Consider the following 21,399-nt stretch of genomic DNA (forward strand, 5'->3'; position numbering starts at 1 on the left):
GTGCTCAGTATAGTGCTCAGTATAGCTAGTATAGTGCCCAGTATAGCGCCCAGTATGGGTAGGTAGTGCCTCAGTTTAGCTAGTATAGTGCCCCAGTATGGCTAGTAAAGTGCCCAGTTTAGCCAGTATAGTAGCCAGTATAGTGCCCAGTTTAGCCAGTATAGTGCCCAGTTTAGCTAGTATAGTGCCCAGTTTAGCTAGTATAGTGCCCAGTTTAGCTAGTATAGTGCCCAGTTTAGCTAGTATAGTGCCCAGCATAGGTAGGTAGTACTCCCCCCCCCCCCCCCCCCCCAGCTCCCCGCGGCCGCCGCTGCTATTACCTGCTTAGGCAGCGGCTGCTTCCTAATCCGCTTTCCCCTTCTGAAACTTTATCAGAGTGTATCACAGCAGCGCGCCCGGCGCTGCTGCTGTGACGATGCAGGGGGCAGGAAAGAGCGCGGCTCCCTATAGCGGCGATCTGTATCGCAGTTACCAAGGGAACCGCTCTTTCCTGCCCCCTGCATCGTCACAGCAGCAGCGCCGGGCGCGCTGCTGTGATACACTCTGAAAAGTTTCAGAAGGGGAACGCGGATTAGGAAGCGGCCGCTGCCTAAGCAGGTAATAGCAGCGGGGAGGGAGGGGGGAGAGCGGGGCGCGGACCACCCACCACTAGACCACCAGACCACCAGGGAAGACTCGCATACAAGCCGACCCCCCCAACTTTTGACCCCCTTTTTGGGGGTCAAAAATTCGGCTTGTATGCGAGTATATACGGTATGTACAGTGCAGAAAGTGACACGACCTGTTAAGGTGTTGTCACTGTAAATGATACAAGTATGCAGTGTAACTTCTGCATACAGTGTAGTCCTTTTCCTTTCTTGTACTAACTCAGTTGCACCCAGAGCTGTTAACTTCAGGCGGAAGTAGGGATGAGGAGAGTGGGATCAGTTTGGGGTCGCCAAAGATCCAGCATGGTGGGCTTTCTAGTGATGAGTGCACACACACTGGGTTCTTGGCTAAGTGTCTCTAAAGGTGGCCACACACCATACAATTTTCATGCAATCTGACTGTACAATGTTTATACAATCTTACCAATATATATGTAGTCTAGCAGCACTTGGTGATTGATTGTACAGCCAGATTGCATGAACATTGCAGGGCTGTGGGGTCTAAATCGAGGAGTCTGAGTCAGGGCAATTTTGGGCACCCGGAGTTGGAGTTGGAGTCGTGGTTTCAGAAACTGAGGAGTCTGAGTCGGGTGTCGGCGTCGCATGATTTTTGCACAAAATCCACAGCCCTGTTAAGTATTAGATTAAGGAGTCGGAGTCGAGGAGTCTGAGCAATTTTGGGTACCCGGAGTTGTGGTTTCAGAAACTGAGTAGTTGGAGTCGGAAGATTTTTGTACCGACTCCACAGCCCTGGAACATTGTACATACTGGTGTTTGGCCACCTTTAGCTTGTTTACCTAACTTTAGAAGTAGCAGATCAGAAAATCTGGTCTCCTGTTTCCCTTTGTTGTGCCTCTCTGACTGGCCCCCTCCTCTCCAGGACATAAGCAGGAATGTTCATCTAAGCTGAAAAAGGAGTGGTCCCACTGAGACACATACAACTCCCCTGGGTGTCTGTCTCGGTAGGCCTCGTTTCCAGGCAACATAGGCTTTTTCAGTGCTGTAGTGAATTTGTCTTCTCAGTATGCATTAAACTCCACCTGAAGTGAGAGGGATATGAAGGCTGCCATATTTATTTTCTTTTACACAATACCGGTTGCCCGGCAGTCCTGCCGATCTACGGCTGCAGTAGTGTCTGAATATTCTACCTCAAACAAGCATGCTGCTTTATACAGAGCATCTAATGTGCATGCTTGTTCAGAGACTGTAACTAGAAAGTGTTAAAGGGGAGGATCAGCAGGACTGCCAGGCAATCTGCATTGCTTAAAGGGAACCAGAGACGAAGCACCCTCATGTATTTTACCATATATATCAGTGGGAACATTAAAGAAAACGCCTACCTTGCTTTCTGTTTCATTCTGCACTGCACAGCTTGCTTCTAATCAGCCCTGATAAAATCCCCAACTGAGCATTCAGTCTGGCTTTGCTCAGGAATATTTATAGCTCAGTCTGTGTTCTCTCATGTCTTCAAGTCCAAGCCTGCCCCCTGCTGGCTCTGCTCAGGAATCATTATAGCTGAGTCATTATAGCAAAGCCAGACTGAATGCTCAGTCTGGGATTTTATCAGATCTGATAAGAAACAAGCTGTGCAGTGCAGAATGAAACAGAAAGCATGAGAGGTGTTTTCTCTAATGTTCCCACTGATCTATATGGTAAAATACATGAAGGTGCTTCATCTCTGGTTCACTTTGAAAGTAAATATCAGCCTCCATATCTTTCAGTTCAGGAGTTCTTTAATCCTGACTCTGCAGAAGGTGGTGCCTTTAAATCCAGTGATGGCTGTGGCAGGAAAGCACTGAACAGCAAAAGGGTCGTACACTCATCAAATTATCTGCAGATGACTGGTCAGTTTTACCTTTTCCATGTAGGATGAGAGCTTTACCTACAGTCTGTTCATAGTATTCAAAATCTGTTGGCCCTCATACTACATGGCAGTGGTAATCGGCCAGTCATCTGCAGATTAAAATTGGATGTGTGTACGGAGCCTGAGACTGGAGTTTATCTGGGGAATCTGAGGAATAGTTTCCTGTGAAAGTGAAACACCCGTACATTTTCTGTAGTCACTCACCTACTCACCTGTCTAGCACTGACCACAACGGATTCATTTTTATTTAAAGCCCTTTATCCAGTGAAAGTTTTTTCCTTGGGCTAAGACCCACTTCCACCTATCTATAGTCATAGTAAAGTCTAGCAATAACTGTTTAAAAGTGCCCAAATCACTTTGACTTCTTTAGAGTTAAGGTTATTGCTGCTGCTCTCTTGTCCTTCTGTCTAAGTTGTCCTAATGCCTCATATATACAGGGCTGAGACTGTACAGACGTGTTGCTAGTGACCTGTTTTGTTGCTATGCTGGGGTTTGATGGACAGACACAGCCAGCACTTGGCCAAGATGATCCTCCAGGCTGATTGTTGGCTCAGGCACCGAGGGGGTTAAGGGTACACACTAGATTCTTTTCAATGCCGGCCATAGCAAGCCACCTCTGCCAAGGACGGTCTAGTATGTGTACAAGGACTGGCTATCCTACTGTTCATCACCCTTCCCAGTCGAGATGGAGGCATGGCCAAGTTGCTGCTCAGCTATTCTTGGGTTAGTGGAGAGGTTGGTTGCCCAACAGGGGTCTGCAAACAAGAGCCTGCCCCTCAATGCAATGTGGAGTCACTCACAAGACCACCAATTTTCTACTAGACAACTGGTTTTAAATAAAATGTCACAGCGCTAAGTCACAATCTCATTATGTTACTGCTGAAGCGTTTGTGCACAGTGAAGACAGCAAATTGTATAGCAAAACGTGTGTGCGTGCGAGCCAGCTAATGAAAATCTTTACCAACCTTGGGGTGCACACTGATTTTGATTGGTCAAGGATTGGCCGCTTTTACCACCTACCTCCATGTAGTATTAGAGATTTCCTACACAATCTGTTCAAAGCATTCAAAATCTAACGACCCTCTACCACATGTAGGTGGTAAAATTGGCCAATCATAAAGCAACATTGGTTGTGTGTAACAGGCTTTACTAATGAGTGCCACTGTGGACCCTTTCCGACTAACCCAAATTGATTTGTTTAATAAGCTGCAATAAGCATTTACATTTGACAGCAAATCAGAATAGTTAAATCATTGTCAAGTGCAAATTATGGTATTTTGTCTTAAAGGGACCATGAGGGGAGGGGGATATGGAGGCCACCATATTTTTTTCCTTGCCAGTTGCCTGGCAGCTCTTTTGATCTTCTGGCATAAGTAGTGTCTGAGTCAAAACCCTGGAACAAGCATACAGATAATCCAGTAAAATCGCAGTCAGAGAACCTGAACCGCTGCATGCTTGTTCAGGGTCTATGGCTAAAAGTATTACACAGGATCAGGAAGACTGCCAGGCAACTGGTCTTGTTTAACTACTTCCCGACCGCCGTATAGACAAATGGCGGCCGGGAAGCAGACGCCGCAAGGACCGCCGTATTGACAAAATGCGGCGGTCCTTGTTTGGGCATGGGCGGAGCGATCGCGTCATCCGTGACGCGATCCTCCGCCTCCGCCTGTCGCCGCTCACTCGCCGCAACATCCCGCCGGCCATACGGAAGCGCCGGCGGGATGTTAACCCGACGATCGCCGCATACAAAGTGTATAATACACTTTGTAATGTTTACAAAGTGTATTATACAGGCTGCCTCCTGCCCTGGTGGTCCCAGTGTCCGAGGGACCACCAGGGCAGGCTGCAGCCACCCTAGTCTGCACCAAGCACACTGATTTTCTCCCCCCCCCCGCCCCAGATCGCCCACAGCACCCATCAGACCCCCCCCCCTGCCCACCCCCCAGACCCCTGTTTGCACCCAATCACCCCCCTAATCACCCATCAATCACTCCCTGTCACTATCTGTCAATGCTATTTTTTTTTAATACCCCCCCCCTGCCCCCTGCTCCCTCCTGATCACCCCCCAACCCCCCAGATTCTCCCTAGACCCCCCCCAGACCCCCCCCCCCAATGTACTGTATGCATCTATCCCCCCTGATCACCTGTCAATCACCTGTCAATCACCTGTCAATCACCCGTCAATCACCCGTCAATCACCCATCAATCACCCCCTGTCACTGCCACCCGTCAATCAGCCCCTAACCTGCCCCTTGCGGGCAATCTGATCACCCCCCCACACCAATAGATCGCCCGCAGATCCGACATCAGATCACCTCCCAAATCCATTGTTTACATCTATTCTCTCCTCTAAACACCCACTAATTACCCATCAATCACCCATCAATCACCCCCTATCACCACCTGTCACTTTTACCTATCAGATCAGACCCTAATCTGCCCCTTGCGGGCACCCAATCACCCGCCCACACGCTCAGATTGCCCTCAGACCCCCCCTTATCAATTCACCAGTGCATTCATTACATCTGTTCTTCCCTGTAATAACCCACTGATCACCTGTCAATCACCTGCCAATCACCTATCACCCATCAATCACCCCCTGTCACCCCCTGTCACTGCCACCCATCAATCAGCCCCTAACCTGCCCCTTGCGGGCAATCTGATCACCCACCCACACCATTAGATCGCCCGCAAACCCGCCGTCAGATTACCTCCCAAATGTATTGTTTACATCTGTTATCTTCTCTAAACACCCACTAATTACCCATCAATCACCCCCTATCACTGTTACCCATCAGATCAGACCCTAATCTGCCCCTTGCGGGCACCCAATCACCCGCCTACACGCTCAGATTACCCTCAGACCCCCCCTTATCAATTCGCCAGGGCATTATTTACATCTATCCTTCCCTGTAATAACCCACTGATCACCTGTCAATCACCTGCCAATCACCTATCACCCATCAATCACCCCCTGTCACCCCCTGTCACTGCCACCCAACAATCAGCCCCTAACCTGCCCCTTGCGGGCAATCTAATTACCCACCCACACCAATCGATCGCCCGCAGATGCGACATCAGATCACCACCCAAGCGCAGCGTTTACTCTCCTCTAAACACCCACTAATTACCCATCAATCACCCATAAATCACCCCCTATCACCACCTGTCACTGTTACCCATCAGATCAGACCCTAATCTGCCCCTTGCGGGCACCCAATCACCCGCCTACTCGCTCAGATTACCCTCAGACCCCCCCTTATCAATTCGCCAGTGCAATATTTACATCTGTTCTCCCCTGTAATAACCCACTGATTACCTGTCAATCACCTATCAATCACCCATCAATCACCCCCTGTCACTGCCACCCATCAATCACCCCCTGTCACTGCCACCCATAAATCAGCCCCTAACCTGCCCCTTGCGGGCAATCTGATCACCCACCCACACCAATAGATCGCTCGCAGATCCGACGTCCGATCACCTCCCAAGTGCAGTGTTTACATCTGTTCTCTACCCTAAACACCCACTAATTACCCATCAATCACCCCCTGTCACTGCTACCTATCAGATTAGACCCCTATCTGCCCCTAGGGCACTCAATCACCCGCCCACACCCTCAGAATGCCCTCAGACCCCAGCCCTGATCACCTCGCCAGTGCATTGCTTGCATCTATTCCCCCCTCTAATCACACCTTGAGACACCCATCAATCACCTCCTGTCACCCCCTAGCACACCTACCCATCAGATCAGGCCCTAATTTGCCCCGTGTGGGCTCCTGATCACTCGGCCAAACCCTCAGATCCCCCTCAGACCCCCTTCCGATTACCTCCCCAGTGCATTGATTGCATCTATTTTCCCCTCTAACCACCCCCTGAGACACCCATCAATCACCTCCTGTCACCCCCCTAGCACTCCTATCCATCAGATCAGGCCCAATACAACCTGTCATCTAAAAGGCCACCCTGCTTATGACCGGTTCCACAAAATTCGCCCCCTCATAGACCACCTGTCATCAAAATTTGCAGATGCTTATACCCCTGAACAGTCATTTTGAGACATTTGGTTTCCAGACTACTCACGGTTTTGGGCCCGTAAAATGCCAGGGCGGTATAGGAACCCCACAAGTGACCCCATTTTAGAAAAAAAGACACCCCAAGGTATTCTGTTAGGTGTATGACGAGTTCATAGAAGATTTTATTTTTTGTCAAAAGTTAGCGGAAATTGATTTTTATTGTTTTTTTTCCACAAAGTGTCACTTTCCGCTAACTTTTGACAAAAAATAAAATCTTCTATGAACTCACCATACTCCTAACAGAATACCTTGGGGTGTCTTCTTTCTAAAATGGGGTCACTTGTGGGGTTCCTATACTGCCCTGGCATTTTAGGGGCCCTAAACCGCGAGGAGTAGTCTAGAAAACAAATGCCTCAAAATGACCTGTGAATAGGACGTTGGGCCCCTTAGCGCACCTAGGCTGCAAAAAAGTGTCACACATGTGGTACCGCCGTACTCAGGAAAAGTAGTATAATGTGTTTTGGGGTGTATTTTTACACATACCCATGCTGGGTGGGAGAAATTTCTATGTAAATGGACAATTGTGTGTAAAAAAATCAAACAATTGTCATTTACAGAGATATTTCTCCCACTTAGCATGGGTATGTGTAAAAATACACCCCAAAACGCATTATACTACTTCTCCTGAGTACGGCGGTACCACATGTGTGGCACTTTTTTACACCCTAAGTACGCTAAGGGGCCCAAAGTCCAATGAGTACCTTTAGGATTTCACAGGTCATTTTGCGACATTTGGTTTCAAGACTACTCCTCACGGTTTAGGGCCCCTAAAATGCCAGGGCAGTATAGGAACCCCACAAATGACCCCATTCTAGAAAGAAGACACCCCAAGGTATTCCGTACGGAGTATGGTGAGTTCATAGAAGATTTTATTTTTTGTCACAAGTTAGCGGAAAAAGACACTTTGTGAAAAAAAACTATTAAAATCAATTTCCGCTAACTTGTGACAAAAAAATAAAAACTTCTATGAACTCACCATACTCCTAACGGAATACCTTGGGGTGTCTTCTTTCTAAAATGGGGTCATTAGTGGGGTTCCTATACTGCCCTGGCATTTTAGGGGCCCTAAACCGCGAGGAGTAGTCTTGAAACAAAAATGACCTGTGAAATCCTAAAGGTACTCATTGGACTTTGGGCCCCTTAGTGCAGTTAGGGTGCAAAAAAGTGCCACACATGTGGTATCGCCGTACTCGGGAGAAGTAGTATAATGTGTTTTGGGGTGTATTTTTACACATACCCATGCTGGGTGGGAGAAATACCTCTGTAAATGACAATCTTTTGATTTTTTTTACACACAATTGTCCATTTACAGAGGTATTTCTCCCACCCAGCATGGGTATGTGTAAAAATACACCCCAAAACACATTGTACTACTTCTCCCGAGTATGGCGATACCACATGTGTGGCACTTTTTTGCACCCTAACTGCGCTAAAGGGCCCAAAGTCCAATGAGTACCTTTAGGATTTTACAGGTCATTTTGAGAAATTTCGTTTCAAGACTACTCCTCACGGTTTAGGGCCCCTAAAATGCCAGAGCAGTATAGGAACCCCACAAATGACCCCATTTTAGAAAGAAGACACCCCAAGGTATTCCGTTAGTAGTATGGCGAGTTCATAGAAGATTTTATTTTTTGTCACAAGTTAGCGGAAATTGATTTTAATTGTGTTTTTTCACAAAGTGTCATTTTCCGCTAACTTTTGACAAAAAATAAAATCTTCTATGAACTCACCATACTCCTAACGGAATACCTTGGGGTGTCTTCTTTCTAAAATAGGGTCATTTGTGGGGTTCCTATACTGCCCTGGCATTTTAGGGGCCCTAAACCGTGAGGAGTAGTCTTGAAACGAAATTTCTCAAAATGACCTGTGAAATCCTAAAGGTACTCATTGAACTTTGGACCCTTTAGCGCAGTTAGGGTGCAAAAAAGTGCCACACATGTGGTATCGCCGTACTCAGGAGAAGTAGTATAATGTGTTTTGTGGTGTATTTTTACACATACCCATGCTGAGTGGGAGAAAGATCTCTGTAAATGGACAATTGTGTGTAAAAAAAATTAACAAATTGTCATTTACAGAGATATTTCTCCCACCCAGCATGGGTATGTGTAAAAATACACCCCAAAACACATTATACTACTTCTCCTGAGTACGGCAATACCACATGTGTGGCACTTTTTTGCAGCCTAACTGCGCTAAGGGGTCCAAAGTCCAATGAGCACCTTTAGGCTTTACAGGGGTGCTTACAATTTAGCACCCCCCAAAATGTCAGGACAGTAAACACACCCCACAAATGACCCATTTTGGAAAGTAGACCCTTCAAGGTATTCAGAGAGGGGCATTGTGAGTCCGTGGCAGATTTCATTTTTTTTTGTCGCAAGTTAGAAGAAATGGAAACTTTTTTTTTTTTTTTTTTTTTCTCACAAAGTGTCATTTTCCGCTTACTTGTGACAAAAAATAATATCTTCTATGAACTCACTATGCCTCTCAGTGAATACTTTGGGATGTCTTCTTTCCAAAATGGGGTCATTTGGGGGGTATTTATACTATCCTGGAATTCTAGCCCCTCATGAAACATGACAGGGGGTCAGAAAAGTCAGAGATGCTTGAAAATGGGAAAATTCACTTTTTGCACCATAGTTTGTAAACGCTATAACTTTTACCCAAACCAATAAATATACACTGAATGGGTTTTTTTTTATCAAAAACATGTTTGTCCACATTTTTCGCACTGCATGTATACAGAAATTTTACTTTATTTGAAAAATGTCAGCACAGAAAGTTAAAAAAATCATTTTTTTGCCAAAATTCATGTCTTTTTTAATGAATATAATAAAAAGTAAAAATCGCAGGAGCAATCAAATAGCATCAAAAGAAAGCTTTATTAGTGACAAGAAAAGGAGCCAAAATTCATTTACGTGGTAGGTTGTATGAGCGAGCAATAAACCGTGAAAGCTGCAGTGGTCTGAATGGAAAAAAAGTGGCCGGTCCTTAAGGGGTAGAAAGCCCTAGGTCCTCAAGTGGTTAAAAGGAAATAAATATGGCAGCCTTCATATCGCACTCTCTCCTCTGGTTCCTTTTCAAGTTCAGCAAAGGATTGATTTTATCAATGATTGGCAATCATTTGCCAATAGCTTAATCACTACTAATCACAATGAAATTATCTATTTATATCCAATTGGGCTTTTTGAGGTATTTAACTTTTCAGTAATTTATTTTCTATGCATTTTAAAGGGAAAAACAATGAAAAAATACTTTCTCCAATTTCATCCCCTATAGTTTTAATATAAACACTGCTACTGAACATAAAACCCACACATTGTATCTGCCTATTTGTCCTGGCTATCACAAGATTTTAATTATGTCCCTAGTACAAAGTATGGTGACAATATATTATTTGGAAATAAAGGTTGTTTTTTTACTATGTTGTGCTATTTAACTGATCTCATGTGCATACGCACAGCGGCAGCAGCGCTGCTTAACTTATAAACACGTCCTGGAGCCATTAGGAGGCTCCAGCAGGACGTTATAATACGCCTGCTTGTCCTTAAGTGGTTAAAGGACAACTGAAGTGAGAAGAATTTGAAGGCTGCCTTATTTCCTTTTAAACAATTCCAGTTGCCTGACAGCCCTGCTGGTCTATTTGGCTACAGTAGTGTCTAAATCACAACAGAAACGAGCATGCAGCTAATCTTGTCATATCTGACAAGATCATGCTTGTTCAGGGGCTATGGCTAAAAGTGTTAAAGGCAGACGGTCAGCAGGACAGCCAGGCAATTGCGTAAAAGGAAATATGACTGGCTCCCTATCGCTCTCACTTCTGTTGTCCTTAAATGACACATGTATTCCATGTCTGCCTGGCCTGCTAATTCTGTTGTATTTATTGTAATGTAGCCTTAAAGGGAACCTGAAGTGAGACCTATTGAGACTGACATATGTATTTCCTTGTAAACTATGCGCATTGCCTGGCAGTCCTGCTGATTCTCTGGTTCATGATTCAGACACAACTGACCAGAAAGATGAGCTGGACTGCTATGCAACTGGTATTGTTTAAAAGGAAATAAATAAGGCAGCCTTCATAGGTTTCTCGCATCTGATAACTCCAGCGTGGTGTGAGGGTTCTAGGCCTGTCTGTAGATCTGGGAGTTGCTTAGTATAGAGAACCGTCCACCAGACATGTTGTGTTCAGTTGCAGGGTGACTCATCTAGACTGCTAGATAAAACCGGAGCCACTGCATTGACTTGTACTAATGAGGGTTTCTCTTTCTCTTCACAGGCAAGTCCAAACTATTATGAAGAAAAGTACAGATGCGAGTACCTGCACAACAAGCTCGCCCACATTAAAAGACTTATAGGAGAGTTTGACCAACGAAGGGCAGAGTCCTGGCACTAAAGCTCTGCTTAGACAAGATGTGAAAACCTTAACGTTATTTATTTAAAATTCCACATGTGTTACGCTAGGATAAAGCAAAGAAACTTTTTCAGGAGTTTCAGTATTAGCAGAACAGTGTATTGTTTTTCATCTCCTGATGCCCAAACCTTCCTTTATCCTACTTATTTAAAAGCTGCTTTCTCCTCTTCCTTGTCCTCTCGGACTGTCATTTATCTGTGGAGATCAGTCTAGGCACTGGCGCCCCCAGTGTCTATACCTGATAAACTGCACATTGTCAGTTATGTAGCATAATGTGCTTTAGGATAAATGTCTGTCTTCTGAACCTTTCTTAATGCAAACCCTTTGCCTTAACGGGTAGAAGGTTAAAAAAAAATTTGCACAAAATGTATTTAAAAAAAAATTAAAAAATCTTATAATGGTGGGTTACGGGACAGAAAAAAGGTATATATAAAGAAAAATAGAAAAAAATATATCTCTGTCCTTAACATGAACGTTAACTTTCAGATCCTTCCCCCCCCCCCCCCCCCTGATTCTAAGGATGCCTTAAGGTGTTTGCCTGTTTATACTTGGTGTAGTTAAGTATTAGCTACACTGCTTCCCCTTTTATGAAAGCAAGTGGGGGAAGCACTCTGTGGCCTATCAGCGTCTCCGAGTGTGCTTGGACCGCGTGCAAGGATTGCGTGTGTGTGGGCATGCATGATGAAATCTCAAAAGCTGCTATGACATAGGCCAAACGCTCAGGTTTCAAACAACTGGCGAGTGTTATTGTAGGGTTTTCCCTAAAACTTTGCTATTTGTATTGCGGAAAAAAACCAGAAGCATTTCCATTTCAAGGATTTGTCCACGTTATCCGAAGAGAGGGCCGGAAAGGAAGCTGGTATTAAGCCACGCCTAGCCCTTTCAGTAGAGAGGGGGTAACTTCTTGTGAAGGGTTTAACCAAGACAAATTATTTTGGGTGACAAGTAATGTAACCATGTAGGTAACTTATTTATATACTGATATAAAGTATTTTTGAAAGATATGCAAAGAAGCTATTTACCTACATGTATATTTAAAGATTTTTCTTTTTTTTTTCTTTATCTCCTGCAAACCAGGACTAGACTTAAAGTAAAGATTATATTTAACTATAAGAAAATACTGTGATCATCAGACAGCACAACGTTGCATTTCATGCAATGTACCAGTTTACTTTCATCAAAATTCTATTTTTTTTTTTCATATGGGAACATATTTTTATTTTTTTTGTTTTGTTTCTTGGCATTCTGAATAAATTGAAGTCCACATTTTGGTTTCTTACTCCCTCCCGACACTCTTATTGCAAGTGCTGCCAACGAAAAAGGGATGCATATTGTTTACAGATGTGATTATTGGAATGTTTGCCAAAAAACCTATTTGTCAGTATCTGTAATAAACATTGCCTCCAGCATCAAACATGCTTGCTTTTTGTCTTTCTGTAAACCAGAATGTTTGTGTCACTGTGGAATGTAAAGTCACATCCTCATGTCATCATCCTCCTTATGTCATCCTGCCAGGTATCCATTCTCTTGCCTGATAAATGGGCTCTGCTGATGCTCGTCAGGCAGGTGACCTCTGTAGGATTATATCATATATCAATGAATGAAACTCAGGTTTAATGAAAAGCAAACATAATCTTGATTTTAAGACACACATTGAATTGGTCTAGATCTTTAGGCCCTTGCAAAAGTGCGACTTGACACCTAACCTTTCTGTAGGCCTCTTTTCTTAAGATCTAGACCTATAGACATTGTATTGTCTACTGAAATTCGGGCAAAGTGTCTCTCTCTCTCTCTCTCTCTCTCTCTCTCGCAAATTGTAACGCAGCATGTTAAAAACACACACCGGCCCTCTTCACATAAGTTCATGCTTTCTAAATGAGCTTAAATCCATCAGAGGAGTACACATTTTTTTCTCAAGCCTAGTAAGGAAAGCCATCAAAAACACCTGTAATGCTAGAAATAGGGTAGCAAGTGCTGGATAAGGGCTGATTATTGGTTGCGGTCATAATCCTAAGGCTCTACTGCTTAGTGATGCACACTCCAGTTCATGTGTTTAAATCAAATGATTCAGAGAAGTGCACCACCCCCCACCACCCCTCAAGCCTGTTAAAGACAGAAATAAAAAAATGGCATTGGATTTGTGCTGCTTAGTGATTCACTAACTGAGCGACTTCCAGGCTGAGTTTAATGCCCTTGTGGTGTCGCTAAGAATCTGGCATGCTGGAATGTTGACATCTAGGGGCTGCTGTGCATGCTCCAGTTGACCTCCCCAGCCAAGTGGCTTTTGAGAGGGTCAATGTGATGCCAGTAATTCTGACTTTTGTGCCATTTTGCTTTAAACTGTATGCAGATTGGAGTTGGGCCAATCGAAAAGGACAGGAAGTGCATTTGATTGGCCACATTCTGATCCAACTACAATATGCATTAAGTATGTGGTAACACATGTAGCTGTATGCATGTTGTAAATGCTTGTACCTCATTGATCATCTCTATTTCCAGTCAAGTTTATTAATCTGCTGAAATTTCAAACATTGGCTCAACTGCCCATTCAAAAATGAACTTTTTGCTGATTCTTTTATGAGATCTTAATCAAGTGTTCTCTGCAACTGCCAAGAGTAATGGAGGAGGAGATCCTCTTTGAATGTGAATGCAGTGTCCCTTATTCTTCCAGCCTCAGGCATTTTGGGAAAGCTGGGAGAAAGCAGTTATTTCATAGCTGTTACCCTGGCTTTCCTTTGAATCCTGTGACAGGAAGAGGCGGTCCATGTTGGAAGAGCTCATTGCTGCCTTGTTATGCTGGCATTTGACAGGAAAACTCCTCACATGACCCAAGTCGGGCATCAGTGTGGTGAGCCTCACATGACCCAAGTCAGGCATCAGGGAGTGGTGACACTGCAAATGGAGAAGTGCACATATGGTTTTGTACTCACACATTTGAGCATAAAGCCACCCTGGTAACATGATCTCAAATCCAGGAAGCTCCCTTTTCCAGTTAATCCAGAGTTTTCTCACTGTACCAAAAGCTTTACATTCTTTAATAGAACTATAACAGATATCTAGTGGACCCAGTAGCCAAAACACCAAAGCTTGTTTTAAAACAAGGATCTCTGGTGGGATGAAGGGGTTGTTTACAGTCCCAACAGCCAGTCGTTGCATCTATCCTTGCAAAACTTCCAGTCTGTAAGATCAAGAAGCTGCTGACTGAATGGGGGAAGGGTTCTCTGCTCATATAGAGTACTATATGAAATCTCTAGCATATTGAGAGTGCATTCCATAGCAACACTATTATATGAAATCTCTAGCATATTGAGAGTGCATTCCATAGCAACACTATTATATGAAATCGCTAGCATATTGAGAGTGCATTCCGTAGCAACACTATTATATGAAATCGCTAGCATATTGAGAGTGCATTCCATAGCAACACTATTATATGAAATCGCTAGCATATTGAGAGTGCATTCCATAGCAACACTATTATATGAAATCGCTAGCATATTGAGCGTGCATTCCATAGCAACACTATTATATGAAATCGCTAGCATATTGAGAGAGTGTATTCCATAGCAGCACTATTAGGCTATTTTCACACTAGCGGAAAAGGTACCATTTCCCAGAACAGAAAATAATGGACCAATGAACATGTCAAGCGATCCTATATCATGTATAGGATTGGTTCAGATATGTTTTGACATTGTCATTCTGTCCATTGGCTCACAGAACCTAGTCTTCTGTCCTGCGTGACTTTTTGGCAGTTAGACATGTCATAGAAGGGACATGATGGCATGTGATCTAGGCTTGTCTGTTACAATAGACACATTGGAGTTCTGTGAACAGGGAAGGTCCCAATGGATCGTACATTTGATCTGCTGTGACCATACAAAGCACATCTGCAGTTTAGCGTGAACCAGGCTTTTTGGGGGTTTTATTTTATATATACAGTAGGAGACTTCAAAAGAAATGTGATGCTTGCTCAGGTGAAAACCTAATCCCAGGTAAAGATGTTGAAAGTCTGTTCACCTCTCCTGCTTCCCTGTGCATCACAAAGTATTTTACATTTGTACACTTTGAGCCCAATTATCAGGAGATTGAGCCGTCGTCAGGCACTTCTTTCCAAATGTGAGCAACGGAGTCTGCTAACCATATATTGGCTTTTTAGCTCATTCTGCTGGGGATAGGACACCTCTCACATGTATTGTACATGGAAGTCTCCAAATCTATGGTCACATGGCTGTTTAATCACGTGTAGCTTTTTGCCAGAAAAGGGCTCTAATAGTAAATAGAACTACCTTGACTGGACAACAAGGGTGGTGAGAGAACAGACTTTGAAATGCTGTAGCAATGTTTAGAGTTGCAGATTGTGAAACTGGTTAATCTAATCAGCCAGTCTCTGGGAAAATTCCACAATGCCTCTCCTGATCCACAACCAGCGTGAAAGTTTTTATTTCATTTACCACAAAGTTGTGGGTGACTAACTCACCAAGCAGTAAAGCTATAGGATGGACGCAATGGGAGAATCTAGCAAATTAATGTTCTCGCTCATATTTCCATTAGAACAAAGCAATGCTTGCTTGCTTATCAGTAACTGACTTTTTATTTCTAACATCACAAAGATCTCACATTTCTTCCTCCAATTGTGGAGGAAGTGGGCATGCTTTGGTAGGGAGTAAAGTAGTTTGCCTACTGTAAAGTCTTATTTAGTATATGTTAGAACCTGCAGTATAGCCTGAGAGGTTAATGCTCTCGGTTTGGAGCATAATTTTAATTATATACATATGGATGCATATTTCAGAGATTACAGCCAGTTGCATATCTAGTTAATGATCATATTAACCTTTCCAGGCATATCAAACAAGTCTCAGCTGAAACAATCGCTCCTCTGGAACGTAGCTAGGCACTCTGTGTATGGACATGCTGCAGAGAATCTAATTGGGCAGCTTGAGAGAGAGCGCTCCCCTGGTACAAACTGTCACACAAAATCTTTTTCCCTTTGCCACTGACTTTCTGGTTTACAAGAACTATTTTGATGCTGGAAATGAAAAAGTGGAAATCTTGGTATGTGAACAAAATGGCATCATCTGTGGAGTACACATGAGTCCTACATGGGCAAGGCTTCTGTTTTGTGGAACCTTCTAGCCTTACACCAGGTGATCTTTATGTCCTGGTGAATGGATGGATTTGGTTTAGTGGAGCACTACACCTAAGCATTTTGTGTAGGGGGACCACATTAACATGTATTTTCACAAACTGCTGTGTTGGGCCTTTCTCTACACATCATGGCCACCTCTGCATTTTGCTCCATGTTTATCTACATTGTTAAACTTGCCCATGTTCGATTGGACAATTGATAAGATTACCATCCAAAATGATCAGATTGTGTTGAAGTGTTACAATGCAGAAAAATTTTTGCTGTATTCAGAGGGAAGATCTTAATTTATTTTCTCAGTAACTACTTAATTACAAGTCAATCTGTTAAATTGTCCTTCAACTCGCATTATCCATTCAATTTAGTGAAGTGTAAATATGCCTTCAACCCAGTCTTATGTGTATATTCATTTTTTACTGTGCTTTAATGTTTTAGAGTAAAAATGTAATTTGGGGTTCCATACCACTTCAGTGGTCAACAGACATCATCTTAAGGTTCTCCCTAGCTCTCCACCAACAATGCCTGGGTGAAGTTATTCGTTCAGGAACGCCACAAAACAGCTGCCTATTCTTTGTAGACCATAAATAAAATTTCAAAAATGTAACAGTCATTGCTTCATTTGGGCATTTTACAGGTTGAGCAGACACTGTTGTATCTCACATTCCTTTTTGAACAAACGAGTCCAGCGAAACTGAGACGTCTACAGTATTGATATTGGTAACTTCCCAGATTAAGAGTTGCCTGTTTTTCTCCCCCCTACAACAGTGGTGATCAATTAAAAAATGTCAATTGTAAAAAATTAAATGAACCATTCATTTCAACCATGTAGTTATGTTTGGCCCAATTGGATGGATGCTCCACAGAGAAAGCGAGTGTATATGCATACCTGTACACAAATTCTGATTGAATATTTTGAAAATGTGAAAAAAAATAATTTGAAACTGGGAAAGCATATTGTTCTCCATGTTTGTACAATGTTCTCAATCATGTGTAGCATCTTTGCCTGTTTACTGTTAAATCTCATGTTCAGTTATGTACTGCCCTCTGATGATGGGCACTTGCCTTTTTGTTTTCAGAGTATTGTGAATGTTTGTCACTTTCATTAATGTCCTTTGTGTATTTTTATGAAAAGAAAAAAAAATGTAACTGTGGAAGGCTTCAAATCAGTTTGCAATGTCTCATGTCCCTGTGTTGGTGCAGAATAAGGGCCTTCAGCAGTCACCGTTTAGCAGAAGAATGGCTTCTTTAGTCTCTTGTATTTGTTTTATTTTTGTTCAACAATCAAATCGAAGTACCTAGAGGTTCCTAGGTTACTGCAACATTTGAGTCTGTAAATGGTGTGCATGAATATTCAGCTTTCTGCCTGTCGCTCTTCTTTCAGATATTCCTATAGGACATAGAGGAACATATGCTAACAGGACTGCCATATGTACCTGACCCTGACTGAAATCCTGTTATTGCCACCAACCAATCCCTAGCAGTCCCCCCCCTACCCTGGTGACTAAAGGTGTGTGTGTATATACACACAATTATATAAGGCAAGCAACCCATCTTTTACTGTGGAGGGGGAGATGGGACAGCACAACAGATGGAGTGGCCTCTGGGGAATACTGAGGTAGGGAACAATGCGGTCAAGTGTCACGAATGATCCAGCATGGGGCATCTTTAGACCACGTCAAGGGACAGCAGCACTTGCCAGAAAAGTCCTAAACTGACACTTTATCCTCTGCTCTTGCACATGTACCTAACCTACCCCCTCAATTTATATTCTACCTTAACTTTTCTCCCAATCACCTGCTAAGCTTGTCCACATCTTGTTATTTCAGTAACTGACACGCCTTGCTTAATCCTAAAATACCATGGGGCAAATTCATTTACCTACTGTAAAGTTGTGCACGGCAATTTTACCTGTAATCCCCACAGTAAGGTAGTGCGCACTGCACAATTGGCAAGACCTTTTACCTAAGCAATGGGTATGTTACCAGGAGACTGCTACCATACTGGCAGTATTACCGGTACAATTGCTGTGCACTCTCTGTGCATGGCCATGCTACCATAGGCTAATTAATACACTGCCATGCACACCATTACACTACAGATTTGCACTACATACTTTTATATTAACTGACTTTTCTAACCCATAAACATTCTATAGCTATGATCACTGAAATTGGTATCGGGTCCCTCAGCCACCCATTGCCTAAGTAAACTGGGATGCTTTTAAGCCCAATCTACATGATACAATTCTTTGTGCGATTCGATTACGATCCGATTAAATCCGACATGTCTGATCGGGATTCGATTTGCCATTGCAAAACAATGGCGAGTTGAATCTAATCCCGATCGGACATGTTGGATTTAATCGGATCGCACAAAGAATCCGTTATTTAGGTTGAAAAAAGACATGCGTCCATCAAGTTCAACCAGAATCGTATCATGTAGATGGGGCTTAAGGGCCTTATAAAAAGTAAGACTGATTGTGTGCCTAATCTCTGATGTGTATGCAAATTCAAAGAGCCAATAAACAGAAGTGTCTAGTTAGTTCTTAGCCGAACTACTTGCGTCAATTCTGCTATGTTACCCCCTGTGCTTATTGGAACTGAAAGAAGATTGGCACAGAATGATCTCTAAATATCCAAGTACCCCTAGTTACAGACTCCAAATCTGTGGAATGCATACAACTGCCTCAGAATCTCAAGAAAATTGAGTTGAGGTGCGCACCTCTCAATCCTGGACATAGAGAGCACATATGCCTGCCACCAGCAGCTGTATATGATGCATGTTCAGCTTCTCATTCCATTCCTCAGGGCTGCATTGCCAAAGCAAAGTTAGAACCAGATGATTGCATTTACAGAAGCAAGAAAGGAAAAAAAAAAAAAAAAACACTTGGCGGATCTCATTGCTCCTCTGCCCCACTTAAAACACAGCCAGAGAAAAGTATTGTGAAACTTTTATCAGTGTATGAAGGATTCCTTTCTATGTGATTTGTCAAATATTCTTTCCTCCGATGTATAACCTTATCTGTACATCTCCAGTGCTAACAGGGCTATGCTGTGTGGCCCAACCTGCGTCACACACAAGCAGGAGGAACGTTTACTTTGCCTGTTCACCCTGCACACAAAACCTTACAACTTTTGTTTTTTCATTTGCTCCAAACATGCTGTATTAAAGGAATCTCAAAGGTAAAAATGGAGTCGGGGTATTTTATTAGCTAATTTTGGAGCCAATGTTGCCCCATTGTGTACAAAGAAAATAAATTGTTTAATAAAATGTTAACTTTGAGCATCTTGAATTGTGGTTTTCTTGAGTTATTTTTTTCTTCTTCTAGAGCGGTATGTCTCCATAGTGACCCTCTGTCCAATGCTGTGAAGTAAAGCAAGCTGTATGCATAAAAAAAGGAAAGCTGCTAGTAGGATATTGGCCATACAGGAGGTCCCTTACTTACAAACCGGTTCCTTTCTGAGGGATTGTTTGTAAATTGAGTCGTGTGTTAAACATGGTGAAACATGAGTGAATTATTTACTTTCGGACAACTCTGGGATAGGACATATTGTATAAACAGTTTTTTTTGTTTTTGTTTTTTGTTTGGGTTTTAAAGTATTTTAAGCTATTCATACAGTACAGTATCTCTGAAACATTGTAAGTTTAAGAGTTGTTAAGCAGTGAACTATTTGTACTGCCAATATTCTACTAAAGCCGGGTACATCCAATTTTAAATTTGACAATGATTGCCACTCCCAAGTATTGTGAGAGCTTACCTACACAATTTGATTGTCGTATTCACTATATTGCTGGCCCTCATACTACATGGAGGTAATAAAATTGGTTAGTGATTACACTCTAAAGCCTTGTAGACGCACCTGAGGTAAGTCAACTGAGGCGGCCGATAACGACCACCTTAGCTGATGACCCCCAACCCGTGAGCAATCCACCCAGCGGATCTACTCAACCCCAGCAACGCCTATTTCATTGTTTGTACTGCTTCTCCGCCCACTGTGTGATGTCACACGTGCGTTTCTTGTCCCCCCATTGTCTCCCTGCATAGCAACACAGCGCATTGTCAGATACACAGCTGATGCGTGTGTGCAGCCTGACCCAGCGATGTCGCCCAAGGGCATCAGGTCCATTATTTGGCAATGTGTACGGGTCTTAAGGCTTCTATATCCTCCCACTATAAACCCTACAATACCTGTTCGTTTTTGATGTAATATTCAGGCTCTGGCTATGTCCAGTGGCCAAATTATACACCAGCGCTGCTGCAGCCGCAATTTACATTGCGGTTGATGGCGGTACAAGTGTATACTGTGAGACCTGTGGCGGGTGCACATTCACCCGCAGGGATTGGGATTTGATGCCTCGGTTGACAGTTGAAGGCCGAGTGCTGTACAGAAGCATCTGGTGGTATGGAGGGGTAAAAGTACATACACATATAGGATTTTCGCAAACTGTCCGTCGTTTGGACGTCAAATCGGGCGTGTATACGGTCTGTCCATCTGATAAGACTGGACTTGAGCGATCCACTTGGCGGATCATTCAAATCCAGTCTTATCAGCTGAACGTCAGACCGTACACACTCCCGATTTGACGTCCAAACGGCAGATCGTTTGCGAAAATCCGTAGTGTGTACAAGCCTTTAGAAGGACAATGACTCAGCGTAAAGCGGAGCTACTTCCAGTAAGTAGGGTGAAAAGAAGAACAGTGCTTTGAGATCGGGTTGAAGAGAAATCGAGAGCCCAATATGGTGTAGTATGTCAAAATTGATTGGATAAATGAAACAGTGAGATGGTAATACTCACAAACACTGGTTACCACCTAGGTAACCACTCATTAAGCAGGTGAGGAGATTAGACCTGTCCTCACTCAGGATTAAGAAGTCGCTCTCTGTAGATAGGAAGAAAGGGGTTAGATCACCCCTCCACCTGGGGTGGACTCAAATATATTGGTAGGTGAACAGAGGCGCCAGAAGGATAAAAGTACATAAAATTTTTAAAAAAATTGCTGGGAGGAAGTGGTGGACTCGCCTCCGTTAAAGCAGACACCAAGGACTGTAAATATATAGATATACACATTTATTGAAAATACCCCAAAGATGCTGCAGCATCTTTGGGGTATTTTCAATAAATGTATATATATATTTACAGTCCTTGGTGTCTGCTTTAACGGAGGCGAGTCCACCACTTCCTCCCAGCAATTTTTTACAAATTTTATGTACTTTTATCCTTCTGGCGCCTCTGTTCACCTACTAATATCTTTGAGAT

General features: G+C 43.2%; 1 protein-coding gene across 1 annotated transcript in view; it reads left to right on the forward strand.

The window, feature by feature from the left end:
* The window catches only part of ELL2 (elongation factor for RNA polymerase II 2), a 98,520-nt gene extending 79,097 nt beyond the window's left edge, over positions 1-19,423 (forward strand). Inside the window, exon 12 of the mRNA XM_068247499.1 lies at positions 10,861-19,423. Within this exon, the coding sequence (XP_068103600.1) occupies positions 10,861-10,977 (117 nt within the window). The 3' untranslated portion in view covers positions 10,978-19,423. The remainder of the gene's footprint in view (positions 1-10,860) is intronic.
* Positions 19,424-21,399: the final 1,976 nt, after the last annotated feature.

This window comes from Hyperolius riggenbachi, chromosome 1 (assembly GCF_040937935.1).
Source record: "Hyperolius riggenbachi isolate aHypRig1 chromosome 1, aHypRig1.pri, whole genome shotgun sequence".
Taxonomy (NCBI): domain Eukaryota; kingdom Metazoa; phylum Chordata; class Amphibia; order Anura; family Hyperoliidae; genus Hyperolius; species Hyperolius riggenbachi.